The 19,031-nt window shown below is 38.3% G+C and overlaps 1 protein-coding gene across 2 annotated transcripts in view; it reads right to left on the bottom strand.

Annotated features, from left to right (window-relative positions):
• Positions 1 to 17,743, bottom strand: part of MED1 (Mediator complex subunit 1) — a 66,475-nt gene extending 48,732 nt beyond the window's left edge. Inside the window, exons 1-4 of one of the 2 annotated variants that reach the window (XM_071693463.1) lie at positions 17,686 to 17,743; positions 13,801 to 13,985; positions 10,457 to 10,590; positions 4,288 to 4,432 (exon numbers count right to left, since the gene is read on the bottom strand). In XM_071693463.1, the coding sequence (XP_071549564.1) occupies positions 4,288 to 4,432; positions 10,457 to 10,590; positions 13,801 to 13,985; positions 17,686 to 17,740 (519 nt within the window). In that variant the 5' untranslated portion in view covers positions 17,741 to 17,743. Of the gene's footprint in view, positions 1 to 4,287; positions 4,433 to 10,456; positions 10,591 to 13,800; positions 13,986 to 17,681 lie in introns of both variants that reach the window. The other variant, XM_071693472.1, reaches the window with a different exon arrangement.
• Positions 17,744 to 19,031: the final 1,288 nt, after the last annotated feature.

The raw sequence follows: 19,031 nt of genomic DNA, 5'->3' as shown, positions 1-19,031 counted from the left end.
TCTGGTGTCCACCTCGCACTCTCAACTGCACACAGGCACAAGTGCAGTTATTACGGCACCCCGGAAGTCCTACAGGGCGTACGGGATCTAACCGGCAAAGACACCGTGCACCTAACATCAGCCACTGTCAACTGGCGAGGTGCATGGTGTCAAGAGAGTGCGAGTGCTCTCATTGGGCTAGGGCTGACACACCGGGACCTAGAGGTGTGCAGTGTCAAAGCCCTAACCTGGACGCATTCCCTCTACCGAATGTGGTCCAAGAGCACAGGGTAACATAGTCGGGCCTGCCTCGAACATCTGGTGTCGGCCGTCGAGCAGGTCGAAGGTCATCTCCCCTTTGTTGGCATAGGGTGTGCGGGATTAGCCTGTTCTCCCGTGGCTCCCGGGCAGGTACCAGTTCCTGAGGGCGGGTTGTCGGGCGGGCGGTGGACGCCTTGGCAGGGTTGCCCATTGCTCCCGACCGACAGGCCGTTCTGGAAGGTTGAGCGGTGCTGGGAGGTTTCTGTGCTTCAGGTTCGGTAAGGCTATATCGAACCATCGTCTTTCTGCCACCTCTTAACTTACTTCCGCCTGTGCTATCAGCAGTCTGATCTTAATCTTCCTCTTCTTCTGTCCATACGATCTTACTTCAATTAAACACTTCCTTCACTATCTACATGTAGTTTTGGTCGCTTACCGACATCCACCCCTTTTGTGTAGTTTAATTAACTCTCAAAAGAGAAGCACAGTTTATTAGAAATGTAGTTAGACCTTCCTGCACGTCCCAATCAACTAATTGGGAATCTATGAAGATAATACAGACTTAGGAAGAGTAGATGGGGTCACTTAATCACTATTCTGACACTAAGGTGTCAGAATAGGTCGAGGAACAGGTGAAGTATTATCAGGGAAGATCTCAGATGTATTTACATATAATTAAGTTCTCTCTGTTTTGAATGTCTTTCCTATTTTTTCTTTACATTGGAGTTTCCAGTCACAAACAAAAGTCAGCATCAAGGCAAGGCCTTAACTGAAATACAGAGAGTTTAATGAAAGGGAAAAAGAAGAAACAAGGGAAAGTCTGCTCATCCACATTACCTTCATTCCCCATGAATTTTAACAGCTTAGACAGAGTGGAAAATGTTTCTACAACAGAAGAGTAACATGTTCCCACCATTCTTAATGGCGCATAGGTTATCAAAAAAAAGAAAAAAATGATCTTCCATATAGCAAGTATCTGGAACAAGCTGCCAAGCTTAAATGACTTAGTATTCATGTGACCGGCCCACTTAATTTCTAAATCATCCATGATTAACACTTCAGTCCAAGGACAATGACCAATCCACCGTTCAAGGTGATATATTACTGAATCAGTACCTGCCCTGTCCAAGTGATTTGTTTGTTCTGACATTCATCCCTAGATGGGGAACGCCATAAGACCAAGATGTGTATTGCAACAAATGTGGCATCTGTTGTGGATGATGCCATCAGTTAAGAATGTTATTATCAGGTGTTGGGAAGTTTAGACCTTGTGTTCCATATTGCTGTTCCTGTATGTCCTTGTTGCCAATTTCATTAAAATACCCAGAGAACACTAACCTAGCATTTAAGTCCCTGATTCTTAGGTAATGTAAGATTTTGATAAGATGATTCAGTATACATCTCTGTAAAGGGAGCAAGATGGATGATACAGTTATACCATCCTCTTAAAGAATGATGTGACATTCAGTAGGTGCATTGTTATTAGTCCAAACTGCAGTCAGGGGACCTCAAAGTGTTAATGAGCCTTGATAGCTGTAAGTCTGTGCAGTCTATGAATAGGAAGGATGACTTTTAAAAACTTCTGAAAATGGGAACCTTGCCTACGGTTATGGGCATGGAAAAGATTTTAATATTTCAGTGTCAAAATAACAACAGTACTGGATAACCACTGTTATGGCTTAGGCTGTACAAGGATCAGTAAGAGTAAGTCACCAGTAATAATGGTGGCCTTTGGTCATATACACTAACTGTAAGTCTTTGGAGATATCTGTTGGTAGCTCCAAATCAAGGAAGAGGAATAGTTTCAGAAAGGGTAACTTATATGTTTTTCATACTTGTTCAATGTTTCTTGCAACAGCAAACTAGTACCAGGAACAGATAAAAACAGCCTCATTTGATCACATCCTTTTTCTAGGTATCAGGTGTAATGCATCAAATCCATATCCCACCATCCACACAGACTACTTCCTGGTTGCTCCAGCCTACTTCATCCCAATACAGCAACAGCAAACTAGTACCAGGAACAGATAAAAACAGCCTCATTTGATCACATCCTTTTTCTAGGTATCAGGTGTAATGCATCAAATCCATATCCCACCATCCACACAGACTACTTCCTGGTTGCTCCAGCCTACTTCATCCCAATACAGCAAGTTATCCACCAATATGCCACACCAATCTCATCTAATCTATCCCAAGCATGCCTTGCACCATCCTGAATGTTCAGACTACAATACCTCCCATATAAACTTTGTACTTCAGCTAATTACTTCGATCTTTTTTTACATGGTACTAGAAAGTCTACCACTTCATTCTCCCTCTTTTTATAAACTCATCATCTGATTCTTACCAACATTTTCCAAGTAAATCTCATTCACCACCTTTCATGATTTCTTCTCACTTTTCCCAAGCATATGAACAAGTCATCAAAGACCAAGTCCTACCATCCACCTAAAGCTTTGCTTACTCTATTCATATTCTTGTTCTCTCTCAATTGAAATATACAGTAAAATGCCAAGGCAACACCAAACGGTCCTGTCTCATTCCCACAACTATTCAAAACTTTCACTTAAGCTACCCACCACTTTGGTAATTGCTATACTATCATAGTAAAATGATTTTGTTGTATTTGGCAACATTCCTCTGATACCTGAAAATGTTTATGCTCATCTTCATTACCCTTTCCTTTGTACAAAGGCACTATCAATGCTCCAGGCCAGTCATCTTGCAACTTCCTATTTTCCCACAATCAGACACATATGACTCCATTTTTCCATGACACTACCTCCACTCTTCAACATTTCTATTGTTATCCCTTTTACTTCAGGGTCTTTTCCCACTGTTCATCTGCTTGAAACTGCAGTTATCTCACCTAAGGATATTGTTTCTTCTACAGTACAGGAATTTTCTCATCCAATCTCCATGCCTGATATCACTACCTCACTTCCATCTTCTGATGCCATCAGCTGTTTGAAGTACCATACTCCATTTATGGTGAAAATCTCATCTGGTTTCTTTTTTTCAGCACTTACTTCCAAATTATTTTCTTTTAACAGCACTTCCACTCCAGCAGCCTCTTCTAAGCACAAATACTGGCACCTCACTTAGCTGACTGGAATAACTTATACGACTTCTTTTCTGACTTTCCTTAAATAAATTGCTGTGTCTTAGGTGGTTTTGCTTCCATCTCTGCCAAACGTATAGCAGAAGTCATTCTTACAGGAATGGAAGCATTTATATCCTCTTCCTCTAAGGTGACCTCTTCTTCCAAGCCATGGTTCCAATGTTCCTGTTCTGAGGCCATTCTGGCTAGGAATCAGGCATATTGGTCTTGGGAAAATTCTTCCTTGGACTCCCAATCAGCTTTTATCATGCCTATAATCAATCCAAGTAAGCTATCCATCAGGCAAAGCATTCCTTTATTCAAAGGACATGTGATAACCTCTCCTCGTCATCTACTGATAGGTCTCTCTGGTCTTTAGCTAAATGCATCTCTAGCAACTTCTGTCGCTCTACCTCTGCTTCACTTTTCTGTTCTGAAAGTATTATAGTTGTCTCTCCCACACATAAAGCAACTATGTTCCTGTTTCTCTTCTAACTCCACCTTGGATGACTCTAATATTCCTACAACCCCTCATGCTCCTCTTACTAATCCTATGCCCTTCCCTGTAATCTCTTTTTGGACTGTCCAAAAAGCACTTCTCTCTTTGGATACAAGCAAGGCTTATGGTCCTGATGGCATCCATCCCTGTGTACTAAAAGAATGTGCTTGTTCATCCGTTATGTTTCTGTTTAAAAACCAAAACTCACAGAGCTCTCTTCAGAGGTGAAAAAGTTGCCTTGAGCATACAAAACTACAATCTATTTGTTCACTTTATCTAACCTATTATCATCATGAGTCCACTGCCCTGTTTGTGGCCTGTAGATGAGCGCATGCCTCGGTAATAGAAGTGCAAGCTGATCACTGTACTGATCACTGCTTAAAATATATCCTATAATCTACAAAATTGTGAGTCCAAGAGTATATACAAACTGATGAATAATTACCAATCCTTCATGTGCATTTTGGTCACCAGCAAGTTCCACCTTGACATCTCGTACTCGACCATCAGGGTCAAGAAGCACTTCCACATAAAACATATCACAGGATACAAATACTTCTGAGCCTGTTGTTCCAGCTGTGAACTTCAACCTGAAAGAAAATGCAGGTACTATTTATAATCTATGTGTTCAGAGAAGGGGTAAGATTTAAAGTTTCTTGAGTTTGTAATTACTGTTTTTTTGTTCAATTTACAAAGGTGAAATTTGATTCAGCAATGAGAACATTAGCCGCAAAAATGCTAATGAAAAAATCTCTGTCTGCATCAATTATACCACTGGCTACATATAAGCAGAATTATTCATGCTAAATTCAATTCAACTGATCATCTTAACCACTTCATATGCTGAAAATCCATCAAAAAGATTTAGTAAACTCTGTAGGTTGCCTTGGCTAAAATGTTACCAATTTCTCCATTACAAGGAATAGGACAGTATGCACAGCCAAAAACCAGAAAGCTTTAGCAAGTGCATATAATGGAGTAAATGGAAGAAGAGGGGGAAAAAGACCAAGAAAACTAACAGTATGGAAAAACAAGAATTAAACTTCCTCCTTAGCAAGAGAGGCCTTCAAAGTAAATTAATACAATGTTTTAAAATATGTAAAGGATTCAACAATGTCAACATTGGAAATTTATTCACAGTAGCACCAGCATTACAGAAGAAAAGAAATGGATTAATACTTAAGAGGTCACTGATTTAATCTGGACTGTACAAAATATTTCTTTACTTAAAGACATTATTGATGTGAGGAATAAGCTCTCAGAAAATGTTGTTCACAATAACACCCTTAATGTCTTCAAAATAAGGCTTGATCATCACTTGTCACTCTATAGTATTAAATAATGTATTCAATCAGCCATTATGACAGTGATATGCTACCTTCTCAACCTGATCTCTCCCTGGCCATGCTGCGGTAACAAACCAACATTGATCAACCCATGTCATCTGTTTTGAAAGAATAAGAAAGACTTATTGTATCATTCTTCAATATCAAGAATAATATAAGCATGGTAAGTTGAAAGACTGGAGCTCTAGTTTATCCATACTATTGCCTTTATAACAAAATGTCATTGGTGATGGGATGTATGACATAATCATATTCATCATACCTTATGATTTTCCTATAAAAATTTCCTTTAGGCATATTAATCCTAAAAGGTTTTTTCCTACCTGTTTTCCTTCAAGCGTGCTGCTCGAGGGAGCAGAGGGTAGGGGGAGAGCCTTTTCTTCGCTATCCTTTTTTTCTACAGATAATTTTGAATACTTGTATCATATCACTTCTTAAGCTTCTCTCTTCTAAGCTAAACAAACTGAGTCATTTAGTTGGCTACATTCTCACCAGCCTCTATTTTTTTTTTTTTTTTTTTTGGCAGAGACCAAAACTGACCACAATTTTCAAGATGGGACAAACCAATGAATTGTAAATACTAAGGATGACTTCCCTAGATATAAATTTGAAGGCCCTACTTATGAATACATGAACCTTGTTTGCTCTTTCCACTGCTGTTCACTGCTTCCTTAGCTTTAGGCCACTAGAAATTATTATGCCCAAGCCATTTTTTTCGGTTACCTTTTACATTTCAATGGAATTCTATGACTGATATACAAAATTTTACATTTATCAATATTAAAATCATTTTGCCACCTATGAGCCCATACCATCAGTTTGCCTATGTCAGTCTGGAGTTGCAGATGTTCAAGTTCATTTGTAGATTTACTTCCTGGATTAGCATCATCTGCAAATTTTCATATCATACAATGCAGCCCATTATGAATATCATTAATATATATAAGAAAGAAAACCAGTCTCAAGATTGATCCTTGTGGCATACCACTTAGTTGCACCTAACCATTCTGAGGTTTGACCATTAATCACAACTCTTTGTTTACAGCCAGTTGATGAATTTCCCATCTACTGAAGTAGAACCACATCAATGCCATGTGACTTAATCTTTGCTTGTAACCCTTCAAGTGGAACTTATCAAATTCATTTTAAAAATCTACACAGCTGATATCAACTGCTTTACTTTTATCATATGTGCTCATTATATGATGAAATATATCGAGCAGATTTGTCAAACATAAGTGGTTTGTCGAAAACCATAGGTTTGAATAACCTATTAAGATTTAGTCCTGTAAATGGCTTGTAATTCTGTCTCATATGATGATTTCCATACATTTTCCAGCTACAGACACTAAGCTAACTGGATAATAACTTCTAGGCAGTGACTTGTTACCCTTTTTGAATATTGGTGTTACAGTGTCAAACTAACATTAATCTGGAACTTATCCCTTACCAAGTGACGCATTGAAAAGGGCAGTCAAGGGCTTAACTATTGTGTTTTTTATCTCTTTCACTATTCTTGGATAAAAATTATCAAAGCCTGCAATTTAATTAATTTTCATTGTTTACTGCTAACAGTATGTCTTCAACTTGTTGCAAAATGTTCATGTTTTCCTTTCAAGAAAATGAAACTGTGAAAAAATCTTACATAAGTTCCATTTTCCATAATTGTTGGACCAGTTGACTGTGTCAAGACTCTTGCTTTTAATATAGCTATACAACTGGGTTTCTCTTGCTATTTCTGACAATTTACACTTCATACTGATGTTTACTTTCTTGTATATGTCCCTTAGTCTCTTACTCTATGATGATGGTAATTGGTCACTTTGAGTTTCTAATGAGCTTCTTTCTTAGACATATGGCACTTCTTTATTTTACCATTCCACCTCCTTGGCTTCACTTTAGAGATAGGTCATCTACTACGCACTGGCACAAATGTTTCCTTTACTCCTTTAAAGATTTTACTACAGCTTTCCCAAGCTATGCTCAAGTCATTTTCAATGACCATGTCATCCCAGGTTTGCCTGTTAAGAGTAATGGGAAGATCATTAAAATCTGCAAATAAATCTGGTACAGGGACCTCTCAATTTACATAAGTTGCGTTCTTGAAAACAGTCATGTAAATTGAATAACGTAAGTAAAGGAAATTAAGGGGTTTTGTTATTAATCATACCAGTAGAAAAACTGTAGTATCCACATACCAGGAAAAATAAAATATTATAACATACTCACTATACAATGAATTCTATTCTTGATAAAAAATGACAAAACTATGAATCCTGGGGCAGTCTTCTCTTCATGGGAAATGTAAGTTCTCAAAGGCATTCGATTCCAGAATAATCTAGTCATGTAAACATTAAAAATCTGCATACGAGAGTAACTGCCTCCTCTGACAATGGTCTTGAGGGTTCCTGGGAATTTTTCAGGAGTAACAACATCAGCAGAAGCAGCCTCACCAATCATCTTGATATTGTGGTAACTGTAGCATTTACTGAAATTTGCAAATCAACCAGGATTTGCTTAAAATGTCTAAATTGCTCTTTCTTCAGCTGCCAAGTCATCATTTATATACTTCAGGCCTTTGTCTATATCACAAGCATGCTGATGGGAACATTCTTATGAACTTAGTGTTCAGTCCATGTGCTCAACATTCTTTCCAATCACTGCATAACTGAACTTCGAGAATACAAAGTCTCAGGTGCAGTGATTAGTGTTCCATTCTTGCCACTTTTCTTGATCTTCTCTGTACTATCATGAACACTTTTGTAATGTAGATTCACGAAGTCAAAGATCACACTTAATATCAGCTGGCCGTCCACCTCTCATATTGTTTCAGCACATCCATCTTAATCTCAGTGATGATGGCCTTACACTTTTTAGCACCAAGGGTACCGGGAGAATGTAAGAAAGGGTTTGGGGTATGATACGAGGGGCAAAACTTGTGCAATATACAGTATACTGTAGCACTTTGTGCTTATAGACTGTATCCAAGCCATGTATATGCATGCTTCTCACACAGCACTGTCAATGCCACACCATCACGCTGCTAGCCCAATGACAATCACATTATTCCAAAATTAAGCTTGCATAAATTAAAAAAAAAGGTGTAAATGGACTGTGTGTTATTCTAAAAATGGTGTACATCAAATATCCATAAATCGAGCTGTCACAGTAGTTTTTCATGACTGTCATGTTCGCCAACATCACATGCAGTGTTGAAAGTGATCTCAAAAGTTATTTGTTGGTAATCACTTGTAGCAAACTTTTCTCCGAGTTCAACATTATCAATGAGATCCTCATTGTAGTTATTTGGCATTACCATATCCTCCATGCCATTCTGGAACCTTTACATAATAAACATCACGAAATCTAGTCCTTAAAAGCTATGGGTGCTGTACAGGTATTGTAATTACTTTTCTAGTGAGCAGTGATTTCAGATATAAAGGAGTTTTATCTGCCCTTGCATTGAACACTGCTTAGTCAGCAAAAGAGAAATTAAAAGCTTTCCGTCACATTAATTCTCCAGGTTAATTTTCTAGCCATCACTTCTCTGGAACCATCCCTTTCTTTCTGCTGTAATGTTGCTGCCCTCATCCTGTTCCATAGGTATTATTTTGGTCACTGCTCTCATGAACTGTCTGCATGTACCCCTGGCACCAAGGAATGGAACTGAGACATGTGGCTCGTTGCTGCTTTTTATGGTTTCTGTGTTGATACTAGTCACACATGGACTTACCATTATGATACCACCTTCACTAAATTCCAAGATGGGCTTGACTGCAGGCACATTTTGCCACTGTCACGTCAGTCATTATAAAAAAAGTGAAAAAAGTTACTTACAAAAGGACACTTAGTGCCTGTTTGGAAAAAACATGAAAAGGTAGTGAATTCCATGGCTTAGTGGTTTAAGGGAAGAAAGAAACTACAACGTCCCATCCCTAGTTATGAACAGTGATGCAGTGGTGTGCCTAGTATTACAAGGTTTAGCTAATGGTAGAAGCACTCACGCACTTAGCTCTTGGGAGTAAAAACCAAAGCAAAATATACAGAAGAGGAAAAAAGAACAAAAGTGGGTCAAGTCTTGAGATAAAATTGGTAAAGTTTAGCATGATTTCTATGGATGACTTTATCAAGTAAATACAGTATGTACTGCAAAAAGATAGATGTGTATTGCTTACAAGGATTTATGAATCCTTTGCAGAAGTAAAGTAAATGCTCAGGTTAAAAGAATCTTAAAGAGATTCTGTTTCTCAGAATAATTGTGCTTCATATGGTTTTTGACATAGATTAGATGTTACAATGATAAAAGGTATGTGAATTGTGTTGACATAGAATTACAGTCATTACAAAGAGAAGAGCAAGTTGTGAGTTTTAAAAAGATATACAGGAGGACAATAGGTTTTCAAAGCAGTGAACTCAAATAAAAAAAAAGTCTCTAAATCTTTTATATAGAGGTGGTTGTGATGAGATATAGATTGAACAAGAAAATAAAAGTAAAGATTAAAAAGACATGCAAGCATGCAGTGTTGACTCATCAGCATACTGGTGAACTGGGTTATTTGTTAAAAGAAAATCAAAGATGAAAATTTTGGAGTCGAAATTGAGTCATCAATAAGTATGGAAATACACCAACCACAGAGGAAGCTGGATGTGAGAGAACAATGTGAGGGAGGAAAATCAAAACAAAAAAGCCCTGGGATCAGACTCCGATGCAACACCTTATCAAAAGCTTTTGAAGATACTGAAGGGCTGCAACATAGGACTCCCTAGTCTCCCAGACAGGTTGAATGGACAGTAATAACATACAAAGGATATCACCACTGGATTTTGCCTTGTTGAAAATGTACTAATGAAAGAGACAACAGTGAATTTCAAGATGCTTAAGAAAGTGGGAACATAGGAGAAATCTAAAGGCGTTAAATATGATGGAAGTCATGGCAACAAAAGAATAGCTGGATGGGTTAGAATTAGTCACATTTCTCAGGGACAGGCTGTACTAATATATGTTTCTAAGAACTTAAGCAGAAATTAAACATTCTATACAAATCCCAGTGCTATAAGAAGGGCATAGGCTGAATACAGAAAGGGGGAAGTGGTATAAAAGTATCTCAAAATAATGTACTGTGATGACATCAAGTACAGCAATGGGATTAAAAAGAAATATGTAATTTGTATGATAGTGTTGTTAATTGTAGATGATTTCTCCAAATATCCACATGATTACTATTGCCTGAAGAAACAATTCCAGTATAAAATGCCACTAATACTGACCCAAGATGCCTTGCAATGGCTTCTAATCTCTCCACCATAGCTGATAGAGTGGTGACTTTGATGTTTTTCTGGAGACTGTCGAGACAGGACCCTAGCGCTGCCCGTTCACCAGGATCTAGTAGATGATGTTTGTTCTGAAGTATTGAATATTTTTAGAAGTAATAACTTATTATCAACATCAAGAGAATTACAGAAAATAAAACTGGTTCAGTTATTTTAAAAAATCACATGATATATTCATGAAACCTTACTTCAAGATTAATCTGCAATATGTCAAGCAAAGCTGAAGTATGACAATGATATTTATGTGCCACACCCAGCTTCCTGAAAAAAAGATATATCTTCATTACAAAAGATTTTATACTGTAAACACATTGGAAGAAAAATGTTTTCTCTGTAAATACCAAATCCTTAAACAATATTTCCAAAAAGTAAAATAACATTACCCTCCAAATGAACAGCATGAGAATACTTACTGCAAGTGTAAGTAATAATCCCATGAGTAACAAACATGCCATAGTGCTCCCATGGTAAATGATATGATCATACTACAAAATCATGTCAAGAACAAAGCGAAGCCTGGCAGAGGCCAGTTTATCAAATGCATTAGCAAAATCCCTAACAATTAAGATATAGATGAACAGGACAGAAGACTGCTAAAATGATTGGAAATGTATAGTCTCTGCTCTAGAGGCTTTAAATACTCAAATATAATTCTAAGAACTGCTTGCAATTTTTTTCCACTCAAAGATGTCTTTATTTCATATGTTTTTCTTTTTGCATTCCTCCTGCAGGTCCTTAGGAGGTATGACTATTCTTATCATTATTAACACATACAGAACTATGGAAAAAGTAAGGAGAATTATAAAGGTAATGAGGAAAAAGTACAGCAAGGCCTTGGTAATTCAGCATTTAATAACTTGAATTTCCATTAACTCTGATTAGCCATTAATGGGAACATTTGGTGATGCAATGCAATGCTAAGCTGAAAAGCAGACTCAGAGAGCATGGTGTTACCAGTTACCCACAGCTCTCACCACAGGTGGACATATGATGGTCTACTCTCTCATCATTCTCCACCATCATGAGTTACGTGGTAATACAAGCTTACCACATCTTTCAAGGCTAGCCCCTCATTTCCCTTAAGCTCCTTTAAGCTGTCTGGCAGGAAGGGAACCAAGCTTAAGAGCTTGAGCATCTAAGTTAAAAGTGCTTAACCATGTAGGCGTTGGTGGCTCCAGGTGCATGATGTGTGTAGAGTTCAAGATCAAGTTATCAACCTTCTACAACCTGAAAAAACAAAAGGACAAGCTTCATGCCAGCACCATAGAGCAAAAGGACCTAGGGAAGACAATGCACTGGAAGAAGAGATTTAAAACTGGCAAGGTTATAGGCCTGGAGGAGGCAGTGTTCAAGTGGTACAAGCAAGAGCATGCTACTGGTGTCCCTGGGAGAGAAACAACATATGGCTTGCTTCTGAATGCTTTGCTCAACTCTTGCAGACTGAAGGCTTTTAGGCATGTTCTGGTTGGCTTTCTAAGTTCCAGAATCAGTACTGTTTAGGCAACTGAAAGATTGTAAGTGAAAAACTTGGTGCTGATATGGTCAATGTGGAATTCTTCATGAAGCATCTCATTAATCTCATGATAAAGAGTGGCCTGCTGCTGTTCAAGATGTATAATGGGGATATGACAGGCCTCACTGGAAGTCTGTCTCTGTCACTGCCCAGGTATCAAAGAGTGATGCTCACATCCCGGGCTAGAAGATATCTAAGGAGCGTCTGTCAGCCCTGGTGTACATGAATGCTGATGGGAGTCACCGCTGCAACTTGATGGTTGTAGAAAAGTCAAAGAGCCCATAGAGCATCGAGAATATCATGGGCAAGCTATTTCTGTACAGTATGCAGCAAATAAGAGTGCATGGTTGACAAGGAAAATTCTTGTTGTGGTTCACATGCATTTTCTTCTCGAAGTGAGGAAATTCCAGATCAAACAGCAAAAAATGGATCTGGATAATGTCAAGACTGTGCTACTCCAGCATATCCTTTCAAGATGCAGTTGAACAGTGTGGATGGTTAATTCATAATCATCTCTTTGCCTCCAAACACCACAAAAGTGAGCCAGCCTACAAACGGTGGTGAACTGCACGAGGATTTACAGAAATAAGATGAGAGAGTGTTTGGTTGTGATTGAGGACCATTGTGAAAAGGTTCAAGTCACAAGGAGGACTCATACTCTTGAAAATATGAGAAAATACAATATAAATGCAATTTTTCATTGGACTGAGTCCTGAAAACAGGTGCTTATCACCACCCTGTCCAATGCTAGGCAGAAGTTCCTCCATATCAGTGAGGTACAAATAGACTTTCAGGTCTTTGCCCCACATGATTTCCTGAACATAAAGCATACAGCAAGTAAAACAGAGGCATAACACTGAATCTCAGGAGCCAGACTACTAGCATCAGACCAAGGAAATTGCTGCCAGTGAGTGTGGGCCAAGTCATGAATGCAAGGACAGTGTAGAGTATATGCACTGTGGTCTTAGGTACGGAGTAGGTTGAGAGTGTGGACTCAAGAAAAATACAGAAGCAGTATCCCATTCTCTATGACTAGAGGATTCTTGTCAACAGATAGCACTCCCACTTAAAGCAACTGAAGAGCCATGGGTTACTGAAGTCTACAGTGAAAAGAACCAAACACACCTCCACAAGAGTGACTCATGATGTGGGAAAGGATGAGAGATCTAACTGTTTGGTGTTGCCCTATTATCCTAACTTAGCTAATGTAGGACAGGTATTGAAAAACAGTGCCTTTAATGTTGCTTTCCAATATAATAACGCTGTCAGTGTTTACACAGTCAAATGTAAGACACGTAAAGATGTATACATCAGACAGACTGTTAAAACAGGAACTAAGAGATTCTATTAGCACAAAGCTTAAACAAATCTGCATCAAGTGGATACAAACAGTTAAACAACATCCCTAAGGGCATCTCGTGCAATGTAAATCTGCATCTCAACCTTTGCACCACACAGCAACTATAAAAAATTTTGGTATAAGTGGCCTGCACTGTCTGAACTTGCTGGAACAATGCAGCTCATGGTAACAGAATGCTCAGACTATAATTCCCATGGAGTGCTGTTGTAGAATTTCAAAGTGGGTGTTAATGTTCATATATTTTCTGAGTTATCAATGTTTCAGTTTATTTCATTTCAAGGCTTAGAACTGTAAATGATCTAAACGGTGGCAGTACTTATAAAATATATAACTTATAAAATACATAACATTTGCCTTCTTACCAATACAACATGCTTTATTCCTAATAAGCTACATTTGTCTTCTTACCAAAATGGCTTGCTTTATCCCTTTTGCTGATTCCAAGAGTGAACGAAATCCCCCAGCTTTGCTTCGAAGACGCTCCATGAGTACTTCCATCTGCCATGCTGTGCTAGTTGTTGTTGTGGTGACAGTGGTGGTTGTGAGTGTCGTGGTAGTTGGTGTTGTGTTTCTCCCACCACCTCCATCATCATCTGTAATTATATCAATATTCTTTGGTCAATCAAATACTGGTTCAATATGTTCATTTACTTTACATTGGCATCAAATACTTTGCATGAAAAGCCAATGCATGTATTCATAGCTCAATATCATATACTGGAAAGTAACTACACATCAGACCTACTTGTACTTAATACAACTATCTTCTTGGTGGCCAGTGCATATGACAAATATCATATCTCCAAACTACATTACCTCTACATTTTTTTGTCCTCTCAAAACCCTGGAATTCCAGGATCTCAAATCCAGAACATCTATATAACTTTAATCCTTCTCAAACTCACCTTCTATGCCTACCCAACAGGTGTTCCTCCTCATTCACAACATTACAGAAACATCACTAGAAAAGATGCACAAAAAGAAATGCATGACAATTTTCAGTCCCTTTTCCACCTATTATCAGAGGTTTAACACCTGGCCTTTCTGGTTCTCTTTGGCCATTGCCTGAACCTCATCTAAAAGTTTAGAATTAAGCTATTGTACCATCATCAACTCCTGCTACCTGAGGTCACTTAAAGGGCATTTATTGATCTGGAGAAGGCATATGATAGGGTTGACAGAGCTGCTCTGGGGAAGGTCTTCTGAATATAAGATGTTGGAGGAAAGCTGCTAAAAGCATTGAGAAGTTTTTATCTAAGATGTAAGGCATGTGTTCAAGTAGGAAGAGTGGGGAGTGAATGGTTCCAAGTGAAGAGTGGTCTGTGGCATGGTTGTGTGATGGGCTACCATGCAGTCTGTAAGGGATGAGAGGGCCTGGGAAGTGGGTCAGTTGTTGTTTGCTGATGATACAGCACAGGAGGCAGATTTGAGTAATAAACTGCAGAAGTTGGTGACTGAGTTTGGAAGTGTGTCTGAAAGGAGGAAGCTGAGACTAAATGTGAATAAAAACGAGGTTATTAGGTTCAGCAGGGTGAGAATCTATTGCCATGGCCACCCCCTTGATGGAATTCCAGAAAGAAACAAGTATCAAGAGAGATATAGAAAGACAGATGGCAAGGTTGTAGGACAAGTGAGTTGGGCTGTGAGTTTGAATGGAGAGAATTTGGCAGAAATTAAGTGTTTCAGATACCTGAGAGTGGACACAGCAGCAAGTGGAAGCATTAAAAGGGAAGCGAGTCACAGATTAGGTGAGAGGATGAAGGTTCTGGGAGCACTGAAGAATGCAAGGAAGGAGAGAACGTTACCTTGGAGGGCAAAAATAGGTGTGTTTGAGGTATAGTAGTCCTAACAATATTGTATGGATGCAAAGCATGAGCTATAGAAAAGGTTAAGTGGAGTAGGGTGTATATGATGGAAATGAAATGTTTGAGGACAATATATATGATAAGGTGGTTTGATTGAGCAAGTTATGAAAGGGTAGGAAAGATGTTTGGTATTAAAAAAAAAGTGTGGTTGAGAAAGAAGAGGGTGTGCTGAAATGGTTTGAACACATGGAGAGAATGAGTCAGGAAAGGTTGACAAAGAGGATATATGTGTCAGTGGTGGAGGGAACAACGAGAAGCAGGAGACCAAATTGGAGGTGGAAGGATGGAGCGAAAAAGATTTTGAGTAATGAGAGCCTGATCATGCAGGAGGGTGAGAGGTATGCAAGGGCTAGAGTGAATTGGAAGGATGTGGTATACCAGGGTCGATACACTGTCAATGGACTAAATCAGGGCACACGAAACATCTAGGGTAAACATGGAAAGGGAGCTATGGTTCCAGTGCATTACACATGACAGCTAGAGACTGAGTGTGAATGAATGTTGCCTTTTTTGTCTTTTCCTGGTGCTACCTCACTGACACGGGGTGGTGATACTGTTTCCTGTGGGGACAAGTGGAACCAGGAATGGATGAAGGCAAGCATGTATATATGTATATGTCTATGTGTGGGTGTGAGAAAACACAGGGTAACTGTCAATGGTACATCAACAGAGTGGCAGGGTGTCTCATGTGGAGTTTCATGTGTTTTTTTTTTTTTTTTAATTTAATACCACAGAAATACAGACATTTGATATATTTACATATTTCATCAAGGACAGAAGATAATGTTCATATAAAATACTTATTTCCAATGTGGTCCTTATAATGCAATTAAATTGACTGATAGCACAATGAGTATATAAAATATGAATGTGCTGGATACAAATTAAAATGATCTACAATAAGTGATAATATTAAACCAAATGGGATGATTCATGGTAACTAACAGCTAATATAAAACAGCTGGGCACAGTTACCAACACATACACAAAAGAATGAAAAATCAGTTACAAACACATTAAGATTATTAGCTTGAACCCAAACTGCTTGTCACATATATCAATACAAAATCTGTTAATAATTGTGTGGTGTTTCTCTAGACTGATGATAAAAACATGTTTAAGGATTTATAAAACAAGATAGATTTCACAATAGTTAATATAAGTACAGGTGGACCTTCAAGCTGCTACTTAAGTTTCATCCAGACAACAGTGGTCATAAACATTAAAAGGACCAAACTGCTCAACAAGTCATGCATTAGAATTATATGGTAATAATTAGACTACAACTGGAGTATGAGAAGATATTACTAATATAGAGAATGCACAGTGAACGGCAATGCAAATGACACTAGGCTTTAAAGACAACATACAGTGAAAGACTGCAGTACATAGCTTTACTAAAACACAGATTTTTAAAATTGAGAGGATATATTGAAATGTACTGGATTTTAGAATGACTATATGCTCCAAAAGTATCTGACATAAGTAATATGAATATAAATGACTTAAGAGGACTCCAATATATGATTTATAAGGAATATTCAAAGATAAACATTAGGAAATATTCATTTGTACTAAGATCAGTAAATTACTGAAATAATTCGACAGGGGAGGTCATAAGTGTACCAATTGCAAAAGCCTTCAAAGACGACTGGACAAGGTTTGGGCCTAGGAACACAAAAACTGAATCTGAGTGATACTGGAAAAATACTACTCAAATCAAAAGGCATATGCACATAAAAGAGTGAAAATTCAGGGCCCAAGTATCTTCAACAAATTGTGTCCAATTACCAATTTACCATGGGATGCTCAGTAAAGGATTTCAGGATTTCAAGAAAGACCCTGACAGGTATTCAAAAAAAGCACCAGATCACCTCGGGTACATGGGCCTGCAGGTTGCAGCTTCCAACAGATTGTCTAACGACCTAAACCAGTAGCTTGGGCCCAGCTCAGGGTATAGGGTAAGAACAACACCATATTCAAGAGTAACCCACGGTCACACGAATACGACGGACTGAAGTGATGAAAATCTGCCATCCACCTACTAGATAGGAGAGACGGTAGTGTCTGAGAGCATAACACCATTTCTCCTACGGTCCGACATGTCGGCAAAATAACTTTTGAGAAGGGAGTCCATGAAGTATGGCTCTAATGACATCAATTGGAAATGAATTAAAGACATTCTTTTCATTTAAGCTGACTCCTCGTTCATGTGCATTAGACTGTTTCTATTACATCAAAAAAGACCCAGGAACACACGCAAATACAGCTGAGCATGACAGCACATATGACAGGTCTATACATCATCAACCTAAAACTTCCTTTGGGTCTGTTTTATCATAATTACTCTCGGGTGATGGCAGTCCAGCTATCAGACTTTGTTGATCATAATCCCCTTTGACTGAAATACTGAATAAGACTCACTTACTCTGAACTTTGGTATTGGTCTCGAGCAGTGGCCTTTCTGTGGAAGCCATTTTCATATGTTTACTAAATTTGTTCGGTTCGAAAACAAATGCAGTGAAACATTAAAAACAATTCTCTGGAGTTTCTGCTAAACTTATCTCCTAGAAAAATATTTTACTCTTCTCAAGAAATTAGTTGCTACAACAGAAAGCATTACAGACATAGATTATGAACAATAATTCTTGTGAGTTTTTCTTTGAATTTGATGAGAGAATTAGAACATTTTCCCTGCATAGAGTAAATAAATTCATAAACATTTGTGTATAGAGGGCAGTAGTGATGCAATCGCATTTATTTGTCATTCGTTATGCATAAAAAAATCCTTGACATGGACAGTGCTGAATAATGTGTCCTTTATGATATAATTAGATATATGTTATGTTGATTATATAGTAGTGAGCTTACTCATAATTCATTATGAAGACGAAATTTGTATGTGCTATGTGCGACAGTCAGATGTTTCATAAACGTCTATATGTCTTGTTTATGTTGGGCGAGGATAGTCACAACTCCAGATACCGGGATAATTTTGTGAGCTAGAAACTTCATATTACCGCTTTCTTCGTTAAGAGAAAGGTAGGTTGTATTTGAATGCTATATAGTTCATGTAGACTGTATTTCGCGGTTATACAGGGTTGTATTATTATTTTGGCTAAGTTATCATCCCACTGACAGACGTGTTTCCCATTCCTGTGGCCTGCAGAAGGGGCGTATTCTCTACTGTCTATATGTCAAGCTGTGAGTCAAGTACCAGTTTAGGGGTGCCAATATTTTATCATTGGATGATGAATGATATTCTTCTGCAATGATACTTTAGTGTGTTTAGAGTAAGAGGCATAGCGTGAAGGGATCATATTTATTTATGATGTGATGAATAAGGCAGTAGTTGTGGGGGTTTGGAAAGACAGGGAAAATTGGCGTAAAACTAGGTGGAGCACGTGTATGATTCATCAGATCTAATGTAAATCCTCGGCTGACCTCCACTAGCAGCCAAAATTCACCATTATCTTTAGATATTGACTGCAGGCTGTGAGCCTCTATGGGTAGGTAGGAATGTTTGGTTTATTAGAGATTCCGGTGCAGGTGTTCAAAAAATGTGGTGTATTTGCTCTCTGTTCCACCATTTATCATGATATTTTTGAATAGTTCGGAGATAGGTTCTCAGTCTCTGATTTTGGTAGGCTGTTCCACACTTTCTCTATTCTGATGTTGAAGAAGTCTCCAATGGGAAGCCTATTCCTGAGATAATAACCAAAAAAATATGACCTTGATTTCGCTTTTTATCAGTACAAACTGACTGCACTTTCA

The sequence above is a fragment of the Panulirus ornatus genome, chromosome 4 (assembly GCF_036320965.1).
Source record: "Panulirus ornatus isolate Po-2019 chromosome 4, ASM3632096v1, whole genome shotgun sequence".
In the NCBI taxonomy this organism is placed as follows: domain Eukaryota; kingdom Metazoa; phylum Arthropoda; class Malacostraca; order Decapoda; family Palinuridae; genus Panulirus; species Panulirus ornatus.
Note: the sequence above shows the minus strand (reverse complement) of the source record. Positions and strands in the feature narration are given on the sequence as shown.